The following is a 27,261-nucleotide window of genomic DNA, read 5'->3' as shown; positions in this document are numbered from 1 at the left end:
AAAAATCCCCGCGTCCCATTTTGTCGCGCAAAGTTTGCGTGACGAAACATATGGTCGCGCAAAGTTTTGGGCGACGAAATATATGGTCGCGCAAAATTATTTAAAAAAAATAAAAATCCCCGTGTCCCATTTTTGGTACCCGGGCAAAATTTTAAATTTTTGCGTGACGAATATAGGAATATTGGTCGCGCAAAGTCTAAAAAAATTATTTAAAAAAAATAAAAATTCCCTCGTCCCATTTTTGGTACCCGCCAAAATTTTTAAATTTTTGCTCGACGAAAAATACATACTGGTCGCGCAAAGTCTAAAAAAATTCCCGCGTCCGATTTTTGGTACCCGCCCAAATTTTTGCGAGACGAAAAATATATATTGGTCGCGCAAAGTTTTTAGCGACAAAAAATATTGGTCGCGCAAAGTCTAAATTTTTTTTATTTTTTTATAAAATCCCGCGTCCCATTTTTGGTACCCGTCCAAATTTTTAGAGTTTTGCGCGACAAATTGTTGGTTGCGCAAACTTTTGAGAGACGAAAAATTGGTTCGTAACACAATATTTATAAAAATAATTGTTATGAATAATAAAAATAAAATTAATTTATTTTACAATTTAAAATATAAATAAGGTTAAAGCTGCTTAATAAATATATATACTATTCAATTTCTTAAGTGTTATACGTACAAAATAAATAAATTTAAAGCTACTTAATAAATAAATATATATACACACACCATTCAACGATCCAACCGTCAGACTTATTTGTATATACTTCAAGATCGTATACCCCAAAAATCACAAAAAACAAACATTCAGAGATCTAGTAACGAGACAAAACTTTTCGATGGTTATAAATGAAAAATTACGATTTAACGGTTATTTTAACTCCGATTTTGATGATTTTTTTTTACAGCTACACTCCTTGACCATATATGAATACAATGACTGAATTTGATCTTCAATTTAAAATATTTACACTAGTGGATACCACAAAATCTTATGTTATATCTAACGAACGTATAAATAACCTCTTAATTGATAGTGAATATATTGTTTTCATGGCATATGCATTCATCAAAACTAGTTTCAACGATCCAACCATCAAACTTGTTTGTTTATACTTCGAGATCATATACGCCAAAAATCGGAAAAAATAAACATTCAAAGATCAAGTAATGGGACAAAACTTTTCGACGGTTATAATGAAAAATCACGATTTAACGGTTATTTTAACTCCGATTTTAATGATTTTTTACAGCTACACTCCTTGACCCTATATGAATACAATGACTGAATTTGATCTTCAATTTAAAATATTTACACTAGTGGATACCACAAAATCTTATGTTATATTTAACGAACGTATAAATAAACTCTTAATTGTTAGTGAATATATTGTTTTGATGGCATATGCATTCACCAAAACTAGTTTCAACGATCCAACCGTCAAACTTGTTTGTTTATACTTCGAGATCATATACGCCAAAAATCGAAAAAAATAAACATTCAGAGATCAAGTAATGGGACAAAACTTTTCGACGGTTATAATGAAAAATCATAATTTAACGGTTATTTTAACTCCGATTTTGATGATTTTTTTACAGCTACACTCCTTGACCCTATATGAATACAATGAACTAATTCGATCGTCAATTTAAAATATATATTTTCTAACAAAAACCCAATCTGAACAACAATAATATATTTTTCTAACAAAAATCCGATCCGATCTAAAATAATAAATTTAAAGCTACTTAATAAATATATATACTGTTTAATTTCTTAAGTGTTATGCATACAAAATAAAAAACAAAAATAAATTAGTTTAGGCGACGAAATGTTTGGATTACGTCATGCAAAGATTTTAAAATACATATATTTTATTTTTATAAGGACTTTGCGCGACGAAGTTCATTGTTGCGTCGCGCAAAGTCACTTTGAGCGACGATGTATTGTTGTCGCGCAAAAGTTTGTCGCGCAAAGTTACTTTGCGCAACGAATTTTTTTTTGTCGCCCAAAATTTGGTCGCGCAAGACTTTGAGCGACGATGTATTGTCGTCGCGCAAAAGTTTGTCGCGCGAAGTGACTTTGCGCTACGAACTGTTTTTCGTCGCGCAAAATTTGGTCACGCAAGACTTTGAGTGACGAAGTTTTGAGTTTCGTCGCGCAAAGTGACTTTGAGTGACGAATAGTTTTTCGTCGCGCAAGGGGTTTTGTTTACTAGTGTTAATGGTTTTGATCATTTAACCAATTCGTGTTGCTAGGTCCATCGTCACGAAAAGTTTTCGTCTCATAACATCCCTTCGTTCTAGCTTCCAAAATTGTTTTGTTTCAAGGGACATATGGCTTGTATCCATGACCATAGTTTCCCGATCCCTTTTTTCAATGTTTTCATGGCGTACATACTCCTTTTCTTTGTGTATATACTTCATTTCTTTTGCATATTCTAGTTGAATTGCCTTCTCGTTTTCTTGGGTTTTCATGTCTATTTCAAGTCTCATGGCGTTTTGCCTTGAAATTTCCTCCAAAAATTTAGATGCATTAGTAGAATTACTCCGCCTCTTCGCCTTCGCCGCTTTCCTCCCAATAGGCATCGGCTTCTTTTCGATGGGTGAGTCTTGACTCATCGGGGAATCCATAGGCGAATCCGATGCCGGTGAATCATGGAATGACGTCTCGTTCAACACCACCGTTGGAATAATTGGGAATCTCTTACAATTCTTCACCGCCTCCCAACATTGGATATGGTTGAAAGTTTTTTTTCCTTGCTTAGTAGCACCATACCACATTTGTGCTTGCATAATCTATATATATAAAACAAATTGAAAATGCAAGAAACTTTAAAAAATATTGGCAATGCAACAAATAAAAAATAATAATAATAATAATGAAAATGCAAGAAATATTAAAAATATATATATAGATATTGCAAGAAACATTTAAATAAATATTGGAAATACAAGAAATATTAACAAAGTATAGAAATTGCAAGAAACATTTAAATGAAAATTAATAAAATGAAAATTACAAATAATTTACCTCATTGCTAAGATTTTCCCTGTTTCTATGGTTGTCTATCGCTTTTGCCAAGGCATCCCTCCATTTCGCCAACTCTTTATTGAGAATTCTCCACCTACTAGATAATGTCATTTTAGTTTGGGTCGAACCCCCTGATCTTTCCCAAAATTCGGTGTGAATTTTTCTTCACATATGACAGAATTTCATCTCATTGCCCGTTACAGGACAATGACTAATTTGGACCCAACACTCACACAACAAAACATCTTCCATCATGCTCCATGCCTCTTCGGTTTCAATAGAAGAAGCCATAATATGATAGAGAAAAAAAAAACTTGAAAGTGAAAAAAATATTGAGTAGAAAGTGAATAATAGTAGAAGGAGAAGAAAATGTATGAGGATTTTGTGTTAAAAGTGAAGAGTATTATTGGTTGGTATTTACAGAAAAGAAAATCAGTAATTTTTTGGTTTTTTTTTATTACACAAAAATTGGCTGATGTTGGATTGCTGGAAAAAAGCTGATCTGAGAGCTCAGTGTGCGCCATGTGGAAGAGAGCCATTGGCGGGACTGTAGCGGGCGTGTCAATTTTTTTTCAACTCACGTGCCAACGTTGAAAAAATATGAATGCTAGGGATGACGTCGTCGTGACATCAGCTCGCTGACGTAAGCACCAAAACTCGAGCTGGCACTCAGGCCAGCCTTGCCCTCGAGCCAGTCCAGTTCGCTGGGTCCCACCATCTGCCCGAGCCTCCTTTTGTTGCTGGAAACAGCATTTTGGGGCCAAACCCCCCCTAGCCCTCCCCTTGGTCCCCTTGCTGGAAATGCTCTTAGCCGATTGACAAAATCACTTCGTTGTTCCATAACCTTTTTCCCTGATTTTTGTATATTGCAAGACCTAGAGACGAGAGCGATGTATAAAATTCCATCCTATACTGGAGCATGTTACTTTCTGACAATTGTTGATGATTTTTCTCATACTACTTGGCTTTATCTCATGTGACACAAATCAGAAACTCAACCACTGTTAAAATCCTTCTTTGCCTCTGTTCAAACTCAATTCCATCAAAAAATAAAAATGGTTCACACTGATAATGGAAGTGAGTTTTGTGTTAAAAATTTCATAAAATGGTTGATGTTCAGTTTAACACACAGATACAGGTGTTCCGCAACGACAATGGAGGTGAATATTTGACCTCCAAATTGCACAAATTACTTGAATCACCATGACATCATCCATCAAACTACACGTCCTTATACCTCACAACAGAATGGCATAGCCAATAGGAAAAATCTGCGCCTCCCTGAGGTTGTCTGTGCATCCGTACTTGAAGCACATTTACCATCATCATATTAGGGAAAAGCTCTTTCATTTGCAGCTTAAGCCTTTAATCAATTGTGTTCCGTCCTGAACAGTCATCTTCCAAACACAATTCCATACATTGACCACTCTCACCGTGCATGCCCTCCCGTTGCGAATCTTCCCTGTCAAGTATTTTGTTATGTTGCTTTTTTACACCTTTACAAGCATCAAAGTAGTAAACTTGATCCCCGTACTTTGAAGTGTGTTTTTGTGGGTTATGCATCTGATCAAAAAGAGTATCGTTGCTATAACCCACCTACTTAGAAAATGTATGTCACCATCGATGTTGTGTTTCAAGAGAATGATATGTTTATTCCTCACTTCGGGGGGAGCACTAGAAGGAATTTCAGACTCTTTATTATAGCTTCTTCAATATAGGAACAGTGAATGACTTGGATTTAAGTGATAGTAACTTGGACATAAGTGGTGATTCTCATTCACCTGAGAATGTGGATGTGAATGACTTGGTTTTAAATGCTAGTAACTTGGACAGAAGTGGTGATTCTTATTCATGTGAAAATGTAGACAGGAATGACAGTTTGATGCAGCCTGCGTAGTCACCAATCACCATCACTCCATCTTTGCCATTGCTAACCGCTGCAAAGCTGTCGTCCTCCTTGCTGCTGCGTCCGTCTAATTCTGATACCCATAATCATTCGTTCTCAGTCACTGATGCTTGCAACACTAAACTACCCCAAAGTCACCTCCCGAACCCTATTAATAAAGGTATCCTGAAAACCCCAAGTGCAATGTAAATACCCTATGAATAATTATGTGTACCCATCATTTGTTTCAATCAAATAAATACCCTATGAATAATTATGTGTCTACCCATCATTTGTTTCAATCAAATAAGTCATTTGCATATCAATTATCTACTGCATCTATTTTTAACAGTGTGCAGGAAGCGTTAGCTTACCCTCGTTGGCAAGCAACGATGAATGAAGAAATGAAGTCCCTAAAGAAGACTACCTAGGAGATAGTTGATTTGCGAGCTGGCAAGAAACATGTGGGATGTACATGAGTTTATAAAGTAAAGTAAAAGACTGATGGCGTAGTTGGTCGATTCAAAGCGAGATTGGTATCAAAAGGGTACACTCAGACATATGGAATTTATTATATTTAGACTTTCGTGCTAGTAGCTAAAATCAACACGGTTCGAGTATTGTTGTCCTTAACTGCAAATTTGGATTGACTCTTACAACAATTTGATGTGAAGAATGCCTTTTTGCATAAAGAACTAACAGAAAAAGTTTACATAGATCTCCTTCATTGGTGTGACGTTCCAAAAAAATATAGTCGAAAAGTGTGCAAATTGAAGAAGTCCCTATATGGGTTGAAGCAGTCACCACGAGCATGGTTTGACAGGTTTTCGAAGTCTATGAGAGAGTTCAATTACAATCAAGGTAATTCAGATCACACCTTGTTTCTTAAGCAAATGTAGGATAAGCTTCCAGCTCTAATTGTGTATGTTGACAATAAGGTTGTGACAAGAAATGATCCAGAATAAGGAAAAGTGTTACAAGACTATTTGTCCAAAGAATTTGAGATGAAAGACCTTGGTTCTCTGAAATACTTTCGGAATCGAAGTGTCACGGTCTAAATCATGAATTTTCCTATCACAAAGAATGTACACTATAGACTTGTTGAAACTAGCATGTCTGCTTAAGATTGATCCGAACCATGTATCGGTTGATAAAGGTTGATATCAGAGACTTGTTGAAAGATTGATGCATCTAGCTCATACTAAGCCTAACCTTCACTACACCTTGAGTGTGGTTAGCCAGTACATGCATGATCCTTGTGAGCAACATATGAAGGTAGTTATGAGGATATTGCGAATTTGAAGGGGAGTCCATGAAAATAATTTTTTATTTATTTACAAAAAATGGTCATCTCAAAGTTTAAGGGTATACCAATGCAAATTGGGTAGGATCATTTCATCAGACGCTCTACGTCGGGTTACTTCACTTTTGTGGGACACAATCTTGTTACATGAAGGAGTAAGAAGTAGAATGTGGTTGCTCGTTTGAGTGCAGAAGATGAATATAAAGGCATGACACTAAGAATTTGTGAGATCCTATGGCTTAAACTGTTGTTACAAGATTTGGGTTTTGCATCGAGTTAACCAATAAATTTATTTTGTGTTATATCAAGCTGCGCTTGATACTGCTCATAATCTTGTGCAGCACGATTGGACAAAACATGTTGAAGTTGATAGGTTCTTTATTAAGGAGAAATTGGAGGAAAAAATTGTTGAAGTGCCCACAATCTGGACAGAAGACGAGTTAGCTAATATACTTACTAAGGTAGTATCGAGTCATGTTTTTTCGAAGGTCTTGGACAAGTCAAGCATGCGTGATATCTATGCACCAACTTGAGGGTGAATGTTGACTTTTGTATTTGGGTAATTACTTGTAATATTAGGTTTCCTAGTAGTAGCCCTATAATTATTCCCTGTGATTGCGGATTAGGGTTGTAACCACATGTAAATTAGAACTTGGAACTTGGATGAAAAGAGGATTCAAGATTGGAACTTGGCCAACTTGAATCCAACTTATTCTAAGTTACTCTAGAATGAATCGAATCGACGAAAGGAGGATTCGAACTTGGAAGTTGGATGCAAGGAGGTTGGAGCTCTGCCTTCACTTTAATCCTTCGAAAGATGCACAACCAGGATTCTTCCAAAACAGTGATAGAATTTGCACATCGGCATGCTTCCAGACAGCCAATGCTAAATATAACCAGAGCACAAAGCTCCAAATTCGGATTCCTCCATAGATTGGTAGAGAGAGAAAAAAACATGTCGAAATACATACTTATAAAAGAGAAAATCTAAAGAAAATATGCAGAAAATTTTATTATCATAAAAACCATAATAGCAAAGACAAAAGTCATGAACCTCATACTATCTTAAGTTGCTCCTCTCAAAATTTGTAAAATCCAGACCAACACAATTATTCTTAAAGACATCAGATAGATATATAAATAAATTCTCTCCATTATCACATAAAAAGTCCCAAGTTGCTCTAATCCTCCATGCGAATGATGCACCGGATGGACTGTCCTGAAAGCATCAAATCAAATGCTTTGTTGATCTCAGCGAAAGGGACCGAGTGAGTGATAAATTTATCCACTTCCAGCTCCTGCAAGATCAGTACACAAGGTAGAGGTTTACAACATCATTTTGAAAATTAAAACAGTCCCAACTAGAACAGTTAAAGAACACAACCTTAAATATTGTCCATCTAAGAACACATTACTTAAATAGCAAAGTTCTTGGTAGGTTTGAAAATTATTCACAAACATGCTTGAAAGGAAATACGAACTTACCTTATTCATGTACATCTCCACAACACCGGGCAGATCGGATCGGGGTTTGTAGTTACCATAGAAGGTGCCCTTAAGAGTCCTCTCATTCAAGAAATTCACTGGATGGGTTTTGAATGCATCATCTTTATTAGGCACACCAACGAGTACAGCAATGCCCCAACCCTAAATTCAGAGAGGAAGGAGAGTTCAATTTTAAACCTCAAAAGCAATGTGGTTGCATATTCTAATATCGTATCAAATTAAACAACCTACAACTCTTATAATTGCTTACATCATGAACACATTCAAATGCAGAAATCATCGCCTGGACGCTTCCAGTGCATTCAACACTCCTATCCACTCCCCCATCGGTCATTTCAGCAATCACCTTTTTGTCAAAATTCAAATGTTAAGTCTTTGCTAACCAATAATCACCAACATAAAAGTCCAATAGTCTCTCTTAAACAATAATCACAAGCTTATCAAGTACACAAGGGAGAAGTCGTTATGCATTATTTGGCTTCAATAAGATCAGTATTGTAAACATATTACGAAGGCAAGGGGCAATCTTTAGGTCAATTCCTCAACAGGTGAAGGGATAAAAAAGTCTGTAACTAACCTCTTGCACAGGTTTGTTATGATCTTTTGGATTCACGAATTCATTCACGCCAAACTTCTTGGCTGCCAGTGAGTACAAAAAAGCATGATAAATGAGCCGATGACAACTTAATCTAAACCGGACATGAAGCACAGTAAGTCCTTGGATGGATATTTAAAAAAGACTGACCTTCCTCAAATCGGTTGGAATTCAAATCAACTCCAATGATTCTTGCAGCCCCAGAAACCCTTGCACCTTCAGCAGCCTAAAAAGTAACAAGGAAATGAACAAGAAAAATCATCATGATAATCCAAACTAGCAGGAAGCAACATAACAGAGGATCAAAGCATAAGAATGACTTACAGCAAGACCAACAGCACCCAGTCCAAAAATGGCAACAGATGAGCCCTTTTTGGGTTTTGCAACATTCACAGTGGCACCAAAACCTTTAAATGCACAAAACAGAAATTGATTAGGGAAAACAAAAACAAAGAAACCACTCATCTTTTTTAAGAATGTAACCATTAAAATGTGATAAGTCTTTCAAACCTGTGCATATTCCACAACTAAGAACACAAACTTTTTCAAGAGGGGCTGCAGGGTTGATCTTGGCGACGGAACCAACATGACATACAGTGTATTCACTGAAGGTAGAGGTACCAAGAAAGTGATATATTGGCTTTCCATCCTTGGAGAACCTGGACTTGCCATCACTGAGCATAGTACCCCTGTCAGTATTGATCCTCAGGAGATCACACATGTTGCTTTCCTCTGACTTACAGTGCCTGCACTCCTTGCACTCCCCCGTGAACACCGGAAGGACATGGTCTCCTGGTTGGAGATCAGTCACACCCTCACCTACGCTTTCCACAATTCTAAACAAAAAATTGCCAAGCAAGCAAAATTTAGGAAACTAAAAATACTTTGTCAACAAGGGAAACTCAAAATTTAGTAAACATACCCTCCAGCTTCATGACCGTAAATGCGAGGGAACAGTGGGTGTTGTCCCTGTGACATAAAAGAGATGATTCAGTTCCAAAAAAGAATGCCATGTACAGGAGAGGCCCCTTGTTGTTTCATTTGAGGGGAAACATGTGTTACCAAAATAATAAACAGATGCTCAATCATGCTTAATAATGTAGTGAGCAATTAGGCAGATTATAACCAAATCGTTCTCTTTTGCCATCATGAAATGGATATAGTTCAACACAATGCCAGTAAAAGCATAAGAAAAATTTACTTTGGCTTCCCAGAAGTAGACATCAGTGTGGCAAAGAGAGGTGAAGAGGATCTTCAAGCGGACCTCTTCTTTCTGTGGTGGTGCCACCTCCACTTCCTCAATTGATAGTGGCTTCCCCGCTTCCCATGCCACCGCAGCTACAATCCACAAATGCCAATGTAATTAGGAAACAATACATCCATTTAATCAATATTATTAACCAACTAGAAGATCAGTCCCCTGCCAAGACAATTGACCAAAAAAATTATGGTTTCTTTCTTCTGTTCAGTCAAGTTTAGAAATTTCCAAACTGAAATTGGCATCCCCATCAAATCCAATCCAAGAAAACCCAGATCAAAAGTCAATCATCATCATTAATTGATTTATAAAACACTTTAACTAAAAGAGAAGAGAAAAAAGGAAAAGATCACCAGGACCATGTAAAAGCAGAAAAAACACAAAAAATAAAACTTGATCAGAAAAATGAAAACAACAAAAAAAACTGAAAAAAACTAAAAACATAAATGGTATTCTGTAAAAATGAATGAAATAAGCAGAACCATCTAACAAAGGAGAGCAAGAGGTCGGGGTTTACCTCTGCACTTGATAACCTGACCAGCTGTAGACATTGTATCAGAACTTTGTGATGTTTATCTGTTAATTTACGATAAAAAGTCTTGTGTTTTTGGATGTGGAAAAGTGAGAATGTGAAGGCACTATTTATAGCGTGATTTTGACAACCGCTAAAGAAAGTGGAGAATAATTATTATTTTTTTGTTGTGATGAACAAGAAAGTCGAAATTCAATGTAGGAAAAAACCATTACGTGCCCATTATTCCTCCTTTCTAATGGAATGAATCAGCCTTTTCAAGGAAAAAAAAAAAAAACTATTTTCCATCTTAGGGTTATTACTTGGATTGGAGTCCAAACATTTTGTCATTAACTCAGTGTGTCCGTAGGTGCGTGGAAAGAAAATTACTTTTAAATTGGAAAAATAGAAAAATAATTGTACTCGCGCAACTGTAGTTTTATAAATAACTAGCTTCTCTGCACGCGCTTCCGCGCATGCGAGAGGTTTTTTTTTTAAAAAAATTTAAATTTATTTTAGAATTTAAAAAAATAATGGATATTTGTGTTCCATAAAAATAGGATCCATTATCTGAATTTTCTTTTAATTTTAATTTTTTTAATACGAAAAATTGTGAATTTACCATATTATCCTCATTTAATTAATAATTTCAATTCTTAATGTTTGCATTAACCAAGGGCATTTTCTGGTATTTTGAATGTTTCACCATTCTCTGCCTTTTACTTTATATATATATATAAATAAATAAAAACCACTGCTCTCTAGTGGTATATCAATTAGCCATTTAAACAACCATCATTTGAAAAGTTTAATAGCAATGGAGAAAATCAATTGAAAGTTCATATGGTGTTAATAATAATATTAGGATGGATGGCTAATTCAAGGTGTAGTCCAAGCAGAACATGCTCGTTTACCATCTCTTTCTAATCCTTCACTTCCTTCCCATGTTCTTACACCTACCTCAATTGCTAAAGATAATCTTTCCAGCATAAAAAATGGTGTTATGAAAAAACATTAATATTCTTCACCAAAATAGACGAAGAAAAAAGATTCATGTTTAATGTTACGAGTGAACTTTCTACGTATGTGTAATTATTCATAATCACCATAGTGAAGGAAGCACAATTATCCACAAGGCAAAAGATAAAAAAAAGACTCTGGGAAATGTTTTGACAATTATTTCAAGGATTGTCGTTAAAAAGCTGGATATTTCCCAAATTAGTGACCTGATGATAAATTTTCCTATATTATCCTTTGAGAAATTCGAAACACATAAATTCCGTACTTTTTTTTTTTTCCAATTATAAATAAGCGTGCAATTTGATACGCAAAAATGCTAGTCATATTAAAGACGGTGGCTCTGGGGGTTCTCAATGTGTGCCTTTTACACAGCACGGGGCCCCATTTTATGACTTTGTACATTATATTATTATTATTTGTTTTAACTTTGCACCTCCAAACAAAAAATAAAATCTACAACATTCCTTTAATTTTGCGTACACATATATATTAATATAACATATATTTTGAAGATTTCTTTCTTTCAGCAGTTATAGCTAGGGTTGGCAATGGATCGTGTCATGTTGAGTTCGTATCGTGTAAAGATTATATATGTGTCAGGAATGCTCAACTCAAACCCGACCCGTTTAATAAACGTGTCATACACAGATTGACCCATTAAGTTCTCGTGCGGATTTTGAGTCGTGTCGGGTTGACCTGCTAAAAAGTAACAACTAAAAGACATTAAAAATAATTAGAAAAATGAAGAATAAAAAAATAAACGGGTTAGTGGGTTGGCGGGTTAGACATGTATTTTAGCGAGTTGGCGGGTTACATAGGTATTTTAGCCGGTTGGCGGGTTGACCCACCACAACTCGTTTTGTTAAACCGGTTAAATAGGTATTTTAGCGGGTTGATCTGAATATGACCCGAATTTTAATCGTGCGGGTTTCGAGTCGTGTAACGGGTCGTGACCGAAATTGCCATCCCTAGCTATAGCCCTATAGGTTTTAGTATTTATAAGAATTGTTTCGCAAGTTTCAACGAAAAAAAAATCTTCAGTATTTATTGACGAACTTACGAATTTTTTAATGAAGGTGTAATTTTTAAAGGTTTAAAGTTTTTTTATAAAAAAAAAAAAGGAGTGAGTTATAATTTATATAGTATATCATTTAATATGAAAATCAATATTAAATCATCAATTAATCTAAAGAAAATCAATATCAAATTATCAATCAAACAAACAAATAATAATTGATCATACCTCAAGTCTTGAGCCACCGCTTCTTCCTATTCAAGTTTGTCAATCATACGAATATAGAGATAAATAAATCAGAAATAATAATAATAATAATAATAATAATATGAAGAAATAACCACACCAAAAAAAAAAAAAAGGAATGATGGGTGGTTGCTGAAGAAGAAAAACAAAAAACCAGACCTTGAGTCAAAGCTCTTAGGTCCTGTTTGGTGGGATGGACTAGATGAGACTTTTTCAATTAAAATGGACATGGATCCTAGTCATTGTTTGGTGGGCTTATAATGTATCATGGATTGGATGTGGTTATTGGACACCAATCCATAATAGCAAGGGCTCCAGAACCCATCGGTAGACATGGGTTTCGAAGCCAGCCAAGTCATTTTGCAAGCATGCCTCCTCTCTCTCTCTCTCTCTCTCTCTCTCTCTCTCTCTCTCTCTCTCTCTCTCTCTCTCTCTCTCTCTCTCTCTCTGCTCGAGTCAACCCGACAGTGACGTTTCACAGAACTCTTATCTCATCGGCGTCGCGGATCATCGCATCTTCCAATCGATCCAGCCAAGCTTGAGATCTGATTAGAAGGAGGAGCCTTGCGATTTTTATTTTTTTTGTATTTTTTTAAAATTTTCTATTTTTGTTCTAGTCCTACAAGCTCAACTTGGTGTTTATTACACCAAACAACTGTTTAAAATCCAGTCATATCCTAACCAGTTCAGTGTAATACATCTAATCCAATTCAGCCTAGCCTACCAAACGAGGCCTTAAGTCTCGAGTACCAACCCTTGATTATTATCATATCAATAATAATCAAGTTATCATCAATTCAACGCAAGGCTTGGGCTAGCTCCTTCAATGCAAGGGTGATTGTTTGTCTTCAATTCAAGCTATAAGTCATAGGCAGGTTACATATTTTTTCTTCTTCTTCAAATTTTTTTTTTGGTCCTGGTCCAAAATGACGTCATTTTGGTTAGGATTTATAAAAGAATTATAAATTTTAAAATTACAAAAAAGAAGAGGATGCACGCTGCTCGCAGCGAAGAATAGCTCGCTCAGTCATTTAATCAAACAGTTAGTGGACACCTCCTTGTGCCTCGGTAGGTTCGTCACTGTCAATATTGACTATAACACACACACACACACATATATATATCCGTATAAAAATAGGAATTATGTATATGATTTCAATTGTGATAAGCACAACCATTTTCGAATTTAGGTTTAACGGTTTTTTTTAGGTTTCTTTGCTCTTTTGAATTGTCAATGGGATCTATCCCAGTGGAAAAGGACCTTAACTGGCAAACTAGTGGTCCCTCATGGCATCTTGCATTATGTGTGAAAAAACTCCCATTTTCCTTCCTAACTTTGGCCCAAAATAAAAATATTTGAACTTGATCTAATCTACAAGGAGGGATTCGAACTTGGGTGCATAGATATGGGTTTACTACCCTAGCTATTCTTTTAGGTTTAATAAAGTGTTTCAACTCAACCATTAAATTTAGGACCAATCGGGTGTGTTGGATTGGTCCAGGTCTTTGGTGTGCTCTTATATGCATGATAACTATGTGTGTGAGTTCCCCCTCCCCCTTTCTAAATTTTGCAACAAAAAAACAACCATTTTGAAGTGTAATTAATTTCAATTTGATACTTTACTTGTACTCGGCATGTTTGTCTCCGCATTTTTAAACACTCGCATAGAAAGAGGAAACAAAGAGTAGACACAAGCTCTAGAACTGAGACGAAGCTCATGGAAAAAAACACCCATTTTAGGTGGGGAGAAGCCATCGACTCTAAATTTGGAGGAAGGGTTGGGTTTTTTTTTTTTTTAGTACGAAAGCTTACAAGAAACATCTAGGGGTCGTTTGGTACGATGGACTGTCATGAACTAGACTAAATCCTGGGACTGTCTTAGATTAGTTCGGATTGGCTTAAGTTGGATTAAGTACTGACTTACGTTTGATGATGCATCTGACTAAGAAGCTGGATTGTAAAAATAGTGAAGACCTATTTTTGGTGCTGTGTCGGACTAAAAAATAAAAATTTTAATATTTAATTTTAATTAGAAATTTTAACCTAAAAATAGATACATATAAAACTATATATAACTTTAAAATAAAAAATTGAAAATTATAAATATATTGTAGCATTTTGTGCTTTCTTTTTTTATTCTTAATATTTTAAGGAATTTATAGCTTTTTTCACCCCAAACATATCATTACCCAAAGCCCATTTTAATACCATTGCTTAAGACCCAAACCCATAAACAGATCTATGAAAAAAAATCTTAGGAAACGACGTCGTCACCCAAACATATCTTCTTCTTCCTCGTGAGCGCCTCTCTCTCTCTCTCTCTCTCTCTCTCTCTCTCTCTCTCTCTCTCTCTCTCTCTCTCTCAGCTGGATATATTGGGTTTTAAATCAAAACAATCTCATCATCATTGTTTCTTCATGGAAAGATAGTTAAGGATTGGGAGAGACATTGATGGGTGGATATCCTAGACGTGCCATGAGCTTCAATATCAAAAGATCCAATCTAGACGCTCCGACTATAAGGCCAACTATTAATTTTATGAAAGGACAATTTTTGCATCAAGATTCAGTTATTTTTACAAGATCCATGCTTCTTAGGAGATGAATCTGTGGGTGGCTCTTGGGATTCTCGGTGCTGGGTTTGTGTCCGTGGCTTGAAGGTGGTGGTTATGGGAGAAGAAATGTGGGGGCAACACTGGGCTTTGGGTTTTGCCACAGTCGGTTGCGTCTATGGTGGTGTGGTTTTGATTCAAACCAAGGATTCCCATCGGACTCGCGTGTTCAAAATAACACGCTCGCTATTTTGCGATCCCAATTTCGGGCTCTCTATATTAGACACACGAGTCCCCCTTTTTTTTAACTGTTGGACAATATAGTCTCATTTAAGTTAATCCATTCCTTTGCCAAACATGAATTTCAAGTGCTATTTAACACAGTCTAGTCCAATGAGGCATAGTGAGACATACCAAACATGCCCCTATAGTACTAATATAAAATCTATCACACATATTATATAAATATAGAAGAGAGCTCTTGGTTTTGTTTTTTAAAGTACGAAAGCTTATAATGTGTTATAATAGACATCTATAGTACTAATATTAAATATATTATACATATTATTTGAATAGAAGTTGCACTCTGTTATAATTTCAAGTTTGTTTTATGCAGTCTAAAAAAAAAATTTGAATTTAAGTTCTATGTTATTAACTAAAATGTTTTTCTCAAAATTATTAATCCTTGTAAGTCTCTTATCTTTCTCTCCTTTTGTTCATGCTCAAACTTGTCTTGTTCATAATTGTTTTGGTCACACAGATTTTCCAGACAATAAGGCATATGAGGAAATCCTGGCGACAATACCGACAAGATTTAATAGAGAAACAGCTGAGCTAGGAAATGTAATTGTAAACATTGACAGACAAGAACCGAATAAAAGTTTATATGGGCTCGCTAAGTACTGGGGATCAATCGTCTCAGAATTCGACCGTATATCTTGTAGAAGATGCATCAGTAGAGCAAGCCTAGAGGTTAGAAAGCGTTGCCCTCAAAGTCAGGAGCTATAACTTGGTACAATTTGTGTTTCTTAAAATACTCAGAAAAAGATTTCTTAGGTAAAGGCGACACTGTTAACGGGATTTATTCACTGAGTACTAAATTGGATGATAATCCCTTGTTGTTTAATACGAATGTTCAACATTCGTTTATGAGATTATGTTTCGAAGCTTTTCTTACTGCACGTATGTTTGCTCAAGGGCACGCTGAACTTTTTGGTGGTGACATACTTTATGGTGCGACTCAATGCACTAGCGACCTTTCACATACGAAATATAAGATGTAGAAATGAGTGAACTTACAAATGAAAGCAATGGAAGGAGAGGTGGTTCTGCGTATTTTGGGAGTTCATCATTTTTTATGAATAGAAATGGAGCATAAATATGCCATTTGTAGATGACCCAAATTAAAACAATAATGTTCCAGCTAGCCAAATTATAAGTTATGTGGAGTCATGCTTCTTAGTTTGTTTGTCTAATAGTTTTTAAAACTTCTTTAGGAATTTTTTGTCGTTTATTAGTTTTTTTTTTCTTTTCAACTTTCAATATGAATTCGTCATTTCTGTTGTTGCGTGGCAGATTTGTATAGGTTTGAGTGGGCATGCTTTTGGTTGCTGAACATTGACTTTAATCTGTTTGTGGATTGTGCTTGATTCTCTCCATATTAATTCAATTTATTGTTGTGTTTAGTCACTAAAGAAACTTTATTCATAGTTGGACCATTGTTCATGTTCCTCTTATCCATAAAATACTATCGCTTTTAGAAAGGAAAAAAAGCCCATTTTGGATTTCAGTTTTGAATATTGATTCTTTCCTTCCTCTCTTCTCGTACCCTCTCTGTCACACTATTGCCTCTATGTGTTAGATTTCAGTTTTGAATATTGATTCTTTCCTTCCTCTCTTCCCGCACCCTCTCTGTCACACTATTGCCTCTATGTGTTTGATTTCAGTTTTGGATTTCAAAAAAAGAAAAAGAAAAAAAGCATAACAATAGCCTGTTGAACAAATGCCTCAGCAGAGAGAGGATAAGGTCAACTGCAAAAATGGGAGATTTTAGGACCAGCTCTTCTATTTTTTACCCAACATTTGACACAAGTTTTAAACCATTGGATTGATGCAATATTAATGGTTGCGATTAAATCTCACAATTAATTTATTATAATCTTGTAAACAATACTTTCAGTCAACATTATTATTATTAATCACCAATCGCACACTACCCCAAACTCTCAATCTCTCCTCATCCAACTTTCTTCGTCTTTCTACCTGTAGCTCCTTCTGTACCATTTTCTCGGCTCTCTGAGCATTAGGGTGGGCAATCAGTACTCATCAATGGCTTCCAGTCTATTTAAAATCCTAATCAGATCGTCCAAATTGGGATCAACGGGACCATAAATTTCAGCCTCGTCAGGAGACAAATCAACAACCACACCGCAAAATGGATGCAAGATTGGAGTTGATCAATGAAGTTCCACAGGGCAGGATTAGATGAAGAATACTATTTCGGCTAATTTCGTTGTATTATTTCGGCTATTTCGGCAGGAATATATACATAGGGTTACAACCCTAATCCCCCTATCACATAGAATAATTACAGTGCTATACTAGGAAACCTAATATTGCAAGTAATTACCCAAAATACAAAAGTCAGCATTCTCCTTTAAGTTGGTGCATGGATATCACACATGCCTAACTTGTCCAAGACCTTTGAAAAAACATGACTCAATACTGCCTTAGTAAGAATATTAGCTAACTGGTCTTTTATCTTGATTGCAGGCACTTCAACAATTGTATCATCCAATTTCTCCTTAATAAAGAAACTATCAACATATTTCGTCCAATCGTGTTGCACCAGATTATGAGCAGTATCGAGCACAGCTTGATTAACACAGAATAACTTTATTGGTTGACTCAATGCAAAACCTAAATCTTGTAACAACAGTTTAAAATGTAGGAGTACAAGTATTTAAAAAGTTTAGGGAGTCCATTGTGGAAACGCAGGGAACCCATTGTGTATTTGTATCTCTAAGACCCACCTTAAGATCTAGCCTGTCCTGAAAATATTATATTGTTGAAGTAGCATGTAATGTGCTTATATGATCCAAATTATTTTAGTCATTTAATTAGGATCCCTGTTAATTAGAAAGAGAAAAGAAAAGAAAAAATCGTGATCATTCTTGAAACGCATAGGTCCACTACCAGCACCTATTATCCCTAAATTAACCACCCAAGTCCATTTTTATAGGTAAGGTCAAGCTCAATAGACACTTCTAGGTGCATGATTTTGTCTTAATAAGCCTAATGAGCCACCTCATGCGTTTCAATCTAATTGGGTTGTGAAACATATATTCTTAAATATTAAAGATAAAATCCCGCACCTATAATATAAGGGCTTGTTGGACATGACTTTATCCATAAAATTGGACTTAGAGACAATATCAATACTAGTAGTGGATTTATACAAATATTATGTTAGTCTATTTATTTTCATATTAAAGAAAATGTATATAAAAAGTTGAGTAGGGTTGATGAAAATGAATGACTTTATTCATGAATATTATATACCAACTTCGAAGATCCCCTCAAAGAATGTTGCACAATCCACCATCATAAGGAGCATATCTGAAACCAACAAGCTCACATTGATTACAACATGGAGGGAGGAGGAGTATGGAAGGCTTAGGTTCAGGAGGCTTAGGCGGTCCGACGCTGATAATTTGTGCAGTCTTTCCGATCTTCCTCAGTCGTTTGACCACCAACACTGGGTCAACATCCCCCACAACAGTTAACGTTCCCTTCTGTCCATCCACAGCCACTATATCTATACCTGTTCATCAACTACACAATAAGAACATGTCTAATACATAATATAATAAAATGTAGTATAATATATATATATATATATACAGAGAGCTTCCATTGAGGGATCCCTCAAATAAGCTTATTTGAGGGACACTCCTTGTAGGCCCCACTCCGGATTGTATTTCACTAATCCAAACCGTCTATTTTGTAGATACTCATTTAAAGATCATCTCTACAAAAAATCACTTGAATCCGATATCATTTGACCACTCAATTAAGTTATTGAAATTTTAGCATTTTCTTGAAGTACCGTGTTCATTGATTTTATAAGACACAATTGGATGTCGAAACGGTTTCCGATTTGTCTAATTTTTTGTTAGGATGATCTATGAATGAAGACCTAAAAAATAGATGGTTTGGATCATTGAGAAAAAAATTGTAGGGTACCCTAAAGGGCGTCCCTCAAATAAAATTATTTGAGGGATCCCTCAATAGAAGGGGACTGTATATATATATATATATATATACAGTCCTGATCTCTTGGACCACAGGAGTCCAAGAGATTGTGGGCACTCACCGATCAGGGCATCTTAATATTCTTGTTCAAAAAAGTTTCATAAAAGGACTCCCTGAATGAGAGAACCGTGGAATTTACATCCAACGGGGAGTGCCCCCAAATCTCTTGGACTCCTGTGGTCCAAGAGATCGAGACTATATATATATATGTGTGTGCGCGCGTGCCACTTATATTAAGGGAAAGTCTTCATTAAGGATTTTATATTAAGAATCGGTTAAGGACTTCAAATATCAATCATTGAATTACGTGTACGACACATAATAATAATAATATTTAACCCAATATATAACATTGAACGGCTGAAATTATAATTTCTGAACCTGTCATTCACACAAATTATTATTCGAGAAGCTCCTCTTACATTAATTAGCAAATTAAAACTCCAAATCATTGAACAAAAATATGCTACACTAATTTGAAATTTTGTATGAAAACAGTAGATGTTTTTAAGCTTACATTTATAAAAAATAAAAAATAAAAAAGAAGAAGAGGGTAAGAGAAAGGACTTGTGAATGGAATTACCTGGAAGTTTGGTGACTGCTTTTAGTACATCTGTTTTGCAAAGCTGACAATTGATAGTGACTTTTATCACGGTTTTCTACGTATTCACAGAAACATCATCAAAACATAGAATATTCGCTCGTGAAATTATTTGTACAAACACAAATATAATTACAATTTTATGAAGGAAAACAAACTAGAAGTTGTGACCAAAAGAAGCAACGGCATGTGTTTTGGTATTACCTTCATGGTGGCAACTGTATGTGAGAACTGGGTTTATTCAACTATCTGCATTCCCCCATTGATTGTAGCTGAATCAAAACCGACCAATTTACTTATATATACAACTCCCTTGGGCCTGGCCTCAGAAATGAAAATATATTGGTGAAGCATTTGACAAGAACTTCTTAATCTGACATCACTGATGAAAAGTTCTAATTATAAATCCCCCTCCTTAATTATTGAAAAAACCAACCAACTTGTTAATTAAGTACACTTTGACTAGGCAATTAATCACCACCTATGTGAATTCAGTGACATTGACTTCTTAACTGATGTATGATGTATGCATATAGGCCTAAGCATCTACAATCACGCTCCCTATTTTATCATTAAAATTTAGCTAAAAACATACCAAAGTTATTTTAGGAGCTCTTTATAAAATTAGAACTCCAATCATACTCTCTGGTTTAAGGAGTCATAAATACTATAGTTATTTTTTAATTCAATATGATTGGTCCATCCCTATAAAAACAATAATATAAAGATAATTAGCATTAGTTAAAAGTTTAAACTATGCATAAAACAAAGCAACATTAAATTATAGGGAATCACTAGGGGTCTTTTTTCTCTCCTCCCTATTTTAGGAGTTTCTAGAGGTCTCCCTATTTTAGGAGGTGGATAGGGAGGGAGTATGATTGGAATTGTATTTTTCTAATTCCTCCTTAGAATTTATCTAAGGAGGTGGCTTAGGGAGCCCATTGTGGATGCTCTAAGAGCATCTACAATCATGCTCTCTACTTTTTAGTTAAATTTTAGCTAAAAATATATAAAAGTTATTTTAGGAGCTATCTATAAAATTTAAACTCCAAGCTCTTTAGTTTAGGGAGTTATAAATGCTATAACTCTTTTTTAATTGGTCCATTTCAATTTAAAATAATATAAAAAATAGTTAGCATTAATCAAAGGTTTGAAAAACTTATTAAATAAAGCAGCATTAAATTATAGGAAGTTATTAAGACTCATTTCTCTTTCCTCAGATTTAGAAGCTCTTAGAGGTCTTCTTATTGTAGTAGGTAGATAGAAAGCATAATTGGAATTGTATTTTCTAATCCCTCCTTAAAATTTATCTAAAATAATTTAAAAAGTTCATTGTAAATGCTCTAAGCAATTGCACCTAATGACACAGAGTTGTATGATTCAAACATTTTCCAAAGACATGTAAACATAGGAAATTGGAATGCATGTCAAACGTGATTGTTCAAGGCAAACACCGCTGGCAATCAATAAGCAATTTAAATTGAAGAATTCAACACCATTTTAATTAATTAAGTATGTCGACTTCTCCTGTGATGTAAACAATAACTAATCCATCCAATCGATCACATTACTTTCTAGGGGATGCAACCTCAACCTTATCATTGGATGAAGCAACTTGATCTACTCTTAATTATTTTTACAAACGAATTTGCACCAATTGCTTAAACCAAATACGAAAATAAAATAAAATAATATTTCTTGGGAAAACACCTGGTGATTGATTACCCATCAATTGTTTTCTGCGAACCTCTTATGTCCTAACTCAAAATAAAAAGTAATTTTTCATGATACCCAAAAAGGAAAACTTTTGCTTTGGCATCTTTAGGTCATTCTCTGATCCCATCTAAATTTTGTGTCTCTCTCGGTTGTGAATTTTTTTTTACGTGGACCTTTTTGAGCATGCGTGCCCTCGTAAGTCTAAGTTTTGTTAGTCTTTCCTCTTTCACATTAAAAAAAAAAAAAAAAGGAAAAGTCAAATGTTATGGTAAGAAAAATAAGAGCGAGCTTTGTCTTTCACATCATCATCTTTCAGCATCCCTCATTTTTCTCATATATATGCTATTCCTTTTTCTCTAACAACTAAAAACTAAACATGGAATGGTTACGCAACAAACACTTAATTATATAATATTTTTTGTAATCCTGAAAACTATAGTAATCATCTTTGTCTTCACATCAAGGACAACTGACTTCTAAACAATTAATTTGAAGAGTAGGACAACTAGACTTAGCCACTAGAGACACCTAGGGGTCGTTTGGTACACATGCTTGGCTTGGACTGGATTGGACTAAATTTAGTACCATGTTTGTTTCATTTAATTCTAGTCTTAGATGGGACTGCTAATACCAGGCCCACCAAAAATACCTCACTAGGAGGGGACTACTAAACCCATGTAGAAAGGGAGGATTAGCTAGTCCTATGTTCACCAATATATAAGATGCATATATTATATTGTAATACTAATAACATATATTATTATTATTATTATTATTACATACAAATATACTATAATGTACATATATACATGTATATACACATATACATGTATATATATAAATACATATATACATATAATATATATATATATATAAATACATATAGATATATACACATATATTATTATTATACTATACTCATATACACATACATATTAATATTATAATAATACATACATGTATACATGTATATATGTAATATATATTATATTATATATTAATGTACATATATACACGTATATACATATATATAAACACATATATACATATATAATATATAAATACATATAGATATATACACGTATATTATTATTATAATATACTCATATACACATACATATTAATATTATAATAATAGCATACATGTATATATGTAATATATATAAGTATATATACATATATGTGTATATACAGAGAGCTTCCATTGAGGGATCCCTCAAATAAGCTTATTTGAGGGACACCTCTTGTAGGCCCCACTCCGGATTGTATTTCACTAATCCAAACCGTCTATTTTGTAGATACTCATTCAAAGATCATCTCTACAAAAAATCACTTGAATCCGATATCATGTGACCACTCAATTGAGTTATTGAAATTTTAGTACTTTTCTTAAAGCACCGTGTTCATTGATTTTGTAAGACACAATTGGATGTCGAAACGGTTTCCGATTTGTCTAATTTTTTGTAAGGATGATCTATGAATGAATACCTAAAAAATAGATGGTTTGGATTATTGGGAAAAGAATTGTAGGGTACTTTAAAGGGCGTCCCTCAAATAAAATTATTTGAGGGATCCCTCAATAGAAGGGGACTGTGTGTATATATATATATTATACCCATGTATGTATTATAATATACATATACACACGTATATACACATATACATTATATATTTATACTATATGTATATATATTATAATATACATATATACACGTATATACATGTATATTATTATTATTATTATAACATACCCATATATATTATATATTATATTATACATACATATATATAAATATATGTATATGTATTATACCCATGTATATTATAATATACATATATACACCTATATACACTTATATATATGTATGTACGTTTATATTATTTAAAATATATAATATTATTATAATATACTTATATACATGTATATATACATACATATAATATATATATATGTATATATACATATATATATTATATGTACATATATATATTATATGTATGTATATATACATATATATATTATAAAATACATATATACATATATATAGATATTTTTAAAAAAATAAAAAAAATTCTAGTCCTAGTCCAAGCATACACCAAACGCAGGATAAGTGTTATCCAACTTAGACCAAGCCAAGCCAAGCCAAACCAGTCCCTAAACATAGTCCATGCCAAGACAGTCCTGTGTACCAAACGAGCCAACGTTTTCGTGTAAGCAAGCACTGAACATTCTGTATCTAATTTCAAACACTGGAAAATATTTATCTGTAAATGGAAAATATTTGCCTTTTTTTTTTCTTTTCTGAAGGTTTAATTTTGTGCTTGTTCTAATTTTCGATGAATTATTTTTGCATACTCTTTAGAAAAAAGATGAAATCTTTATAACTGTTTTTGGGTGTAGGGATCAAATTTTGGGTGGATTTGGCAATCCTAATGTTGTTTATAAAAGCCCAAACCTGAACCGTGAGACCGAACTCATTCAAACAAATTTAAAATGTTTTAGGGAATACATGAGTCTCTCATAATAAATACATGGCTCCTTTTCTCATTCTCATTTTAGTGATTGGCTTCTTATAATTTACATGCAAGGCGTGTCTTAGTTTCTCATAAGAAATTCGTGAAGTTATTTTTCTTAAATATGTGATTTGATGAACAAACATAAAAATGAATGAGGTGTTGGAGGAAACTAATCCATTTCAATTTAAACAAAATACCAAGAGCTTTTTAGTCAGAAATTAGACATCTCTATGATTTTCATCCCTAAAGAATATTCGTCTAAAGATCCCTTCTTCCTCTTCACTTCTCTTTCTCCCTGCAAAACAATATGAAGTGAAAAGGCCACACTCGAGGGGTGTTGGCTAAAAGTCATCCGATGCCTAAGTTAAGTCACGTGTTTGTAGGAAAAACAATAGCTAACAAAGGGTACGGAGATTTCTCTCGGGGAGAATCGGGTGGCAAGAGCCTTATGTGTAAGAGGGGAAGAGTGTGGCAGCTAGGGTTCGTGAGAGAGGATTTCTGCAGAGTTTCAGACAGAAGTTTAGACGTACATCAACCCTTAGGGCATGTTTATGTATCAGTAATAGAGAAAGTAAGGAATCAGAGAATTTAGGAATCGAAAAACTACTGAATCAGTATGGGAAGAATCATTCCCATTAAGCTGTTTACTAAATGTATGGAATTAGCAAAGGAATGGGGTTGATTCCTATTGTTATTGTTTACTAATTTTCATGAATCATAATCCAAATTAATTTGATTACTAAAATGCCCTGTACATTTTCACCACAGCACATATATAATTCTCAAATTGGCTAAGGAGACCAAACTAATAATTCTCAAATTGGCTAAGGAGACCAAACTAATCATGCAGCAAACCAGTAAGGCGGTGCAAACATGAGGAATCAATATACTGAAATGAACAACAAGAGCCCAGTTCAATGATAATGTTAATAACACCTTTGTCCAGAGCCAATTTCAAACGAAAAAAATAAACTCCAATAAATATATATATATTTCACCTACGTAACTAGTAAACAATCAAATAATAATAACCTGCATAATCTTCATACATTAAATACATGGAACTTCTTGAAAATGAGTTTTTATATTTCTTTTCAGAGTTGGAGTGTCTTGGAACTTTTTGGCGTTAGTTTTTATTTTTTTTAGGGTTTGTGGTGTTTTGGAATTATGGTAAAGTGGAAATGGTATTTTTGGAAGTTACTAAGAGAAAACAGGAATGAGAATCGTATCGACTACTCCCCCCTAGTTGATCTGATACCTAGTTCTGAGGGGATGTGATTATGTATTTTGAGGTGGGGCCCACTTATTTTTTCATTCCTGATTGCAAGTAAACGCAGGGAAAGTTAAGAATGTAAATCATTCCCTTTCCTCTCATACCCATTACTGATACGTAAACGTTCGCATAGTGTAGCCACATATTTATAGGAGCCTGGGAGGCTAAGGTTTCGGAAGAATAATTCCACATATTGAAATGGATTATTCTTCCCCAATTTGTAGAGATTGATTTAATTAGGGATTTGATTAAAATCAAATTCCCAATTAGGGTAAGAATCAAATAATTCCCAAATTGATTGGCTTATTTATTTGACCTAGGTACCATAGATATTTTTCTTCCTCAATTATCTGTTATGCACAAGCGTAGAAGCTTACATAAAGAGTGAAGTTGACATTTTGAAGGGAACAAGTGAAAGGATAAGAAATTATCACCTACCTAACACAATTTGCCTAACAAAAAAAAAAAAAAAAAAGGTTTTTAACTGTAGACGTCCTTGAATTTTGCCCCCAGTTGTAAGTGGGTCCGTGATTTTTTTTTTTTTTTGAGGTAATTACATCCTTTAACTTCACAAGATTGGGTCCTGTCATCCAAGTCTGTCAATTTGTTCGTCAAAATGAGAGGTAAAAGCGTCATTTTGAGTTGCAAGAGTCTCCTTCACTGGATAATCCCGCGTGTGAAGTTCAGTAGGGAACCAAATGTTAAAAAACAACAATAATAAAAAGAACATCAGTTCCACTTTGTCTCTTAAACCAAAATTCGTTTTCTTTTTCTCACTGAAAGTAATTTTCAATCAATATCTATAAAAAAAGTCTCATCCTTTCTCACTTTTTCTACCTAAAACCCTCTTTAACAAACAAATATCATAAAAAAATGGGACAAAATGATTCAAAGGTGGTGAGGGGAGAGACAGACCTGGCAACCGACGACGGCAACAGAGGGAAAAGCTTCCCACAAAGAGAAAGAATTATCACCCCCTCCATAGTCACTCAGCACAGTACAAGCCCTCAGTATCCTCTTCACCAACCCGATCAAGCATCGCTGGGATTTCAATATGTTAAATTTTAGAAAGACGTGTCAGTGGCCCATTACTAACAACACCGATATTGTCCCCAACTTAACCACCTACAAAGCCCAGTAAGTGTGGAATTTTATCACAAAAGGCCTCAGTGTTATTAGTAGTAGAACCATTCATTATATTTTGTATTTTATTTAGTCAAATTTCCGATGTGGGACTCATATTCTTCAACACAATACACTAAATTTCAGTAGGAACCTTAATACCTATCTCTCTCGCAGCTACCAAGACCTCCTAGTCAAACCCAATCCCCTAAAATTTTCAACCTCCCTTTTTATCTTATTCTCTGGCTTACCCAACCCATCCTCACTCTGTCTCTAGGCAGGCCCATTTGGATTTACGGTTGTTTTGGTTTATGGTTTAGCAGAGCTTTTGAGGTGCCTGAGTCTCAGCTTCTCAAGAAGAAATGAGTGCTTCAAGGGTTGGGTTTCTTGTTCTTCAGCTTCAATAGCATTTTCTTGGTTGGCCATCTTGAAAACTCCAATATATCCTTCACAACAAGAGCACGTGCTATTCACACGATCAAACTCGACGGATTTTGTTACGGTAAGACTCAATTGGAATTACTTGTCGAGTTAAAGGATGTAATTGCCTCAAAAAAAAGTTCACAGACCCAATTGCAACTGGAGGCAAAGTTCAGGAATATCTACAGTTAAAAACCCAAAAAAAAGAAGAAGTAATGTTATGTATCAATATTGTGACCACAACTGGTATAATTGCTTTGGTGCTCCGGATGATTGGAAAGCTGCAAATCATGGTTCTCTAATCATTTAGTTGCAGGGTCAAAATCTATTCTTCGAAAGGGGGATTTGAAAGAGGAATTCGAACTTGGAACTTGGA

General features: G+C 34.6%; 2 protein-coding genes across 2 annotated transcripts; both read right to left on the bottom strand.

The window, feature by feature from the left end:
• On the bottom strand, positions 7,208-10,213 carry LOC18766425 (alcohol dehydrogenase 1). The gene is made up of 10 exons (XM_007200987.2): positions 10,096-10,213; positions 9,522-9,658; positions 9,243-9,289; positions 8,831-9,156; positions 8,645-8,727; positions 8,471-8,546; positions 8,303-8,364; positions 7,976-8,071; positions 7,705-7,866; positions 7,208-7,517 (listed from the first exon to the last, which is right to left on the bottom strand). The coding sequence occupies exons 1-10, from the start codon at positions 10,127-10,129 to the stop codon at positions 7,401-7,403; spliced, it is 1,140 nt and encodes a 379-aa protein (XP_007201049.1). The 5' UTR covers positions 10,130-10,213; the 3' UTR covers positions 7,208-7,400.
• On the bottom strand, positions 18,388-20,110 carry LOC18766340 (heavy metal-associated isoprenylated plant protein 2). The gene is made up of 3 exons (XM_007201458.2): positions 20,042-20,110; positions 19,820-19,895; positions 18,388-18,745 (listed from the first exon to the last, which is right to left on the bottom strand). Exons 1-3 carry the CDS (start codon positions 20,045-20,047, stop codon positions 18,501-18,503), a joined length of 327 nt encoding a protein of 108 aa, XP_007201520.1. The 5' UTR covers positions 20,048-20,110; the 3' UTR covers positions 18,388-18,500.

The sequence above is a fragment of the Prunus persica genome, chromosome G8 (assembly GCF_000346465.2).
Source record: "Prunus persica cultivar Lovell chromosome G8, Prunus_persica_NCBIv2, whole genome shotgun sequence".
Classification (NCBI taxonomy): domain Eukaryota; kingdom Viridiplantae; phylum Streptophyta; class Magnoliopsida; order Rosales; family Rosaceae; genus Prunus; species Prunus persica.
The sequence above is the reverse complement of the archived record's forward strand: the minus strand, read 5'-3'. Positions and strand labels throughout refer to the sequence as shown.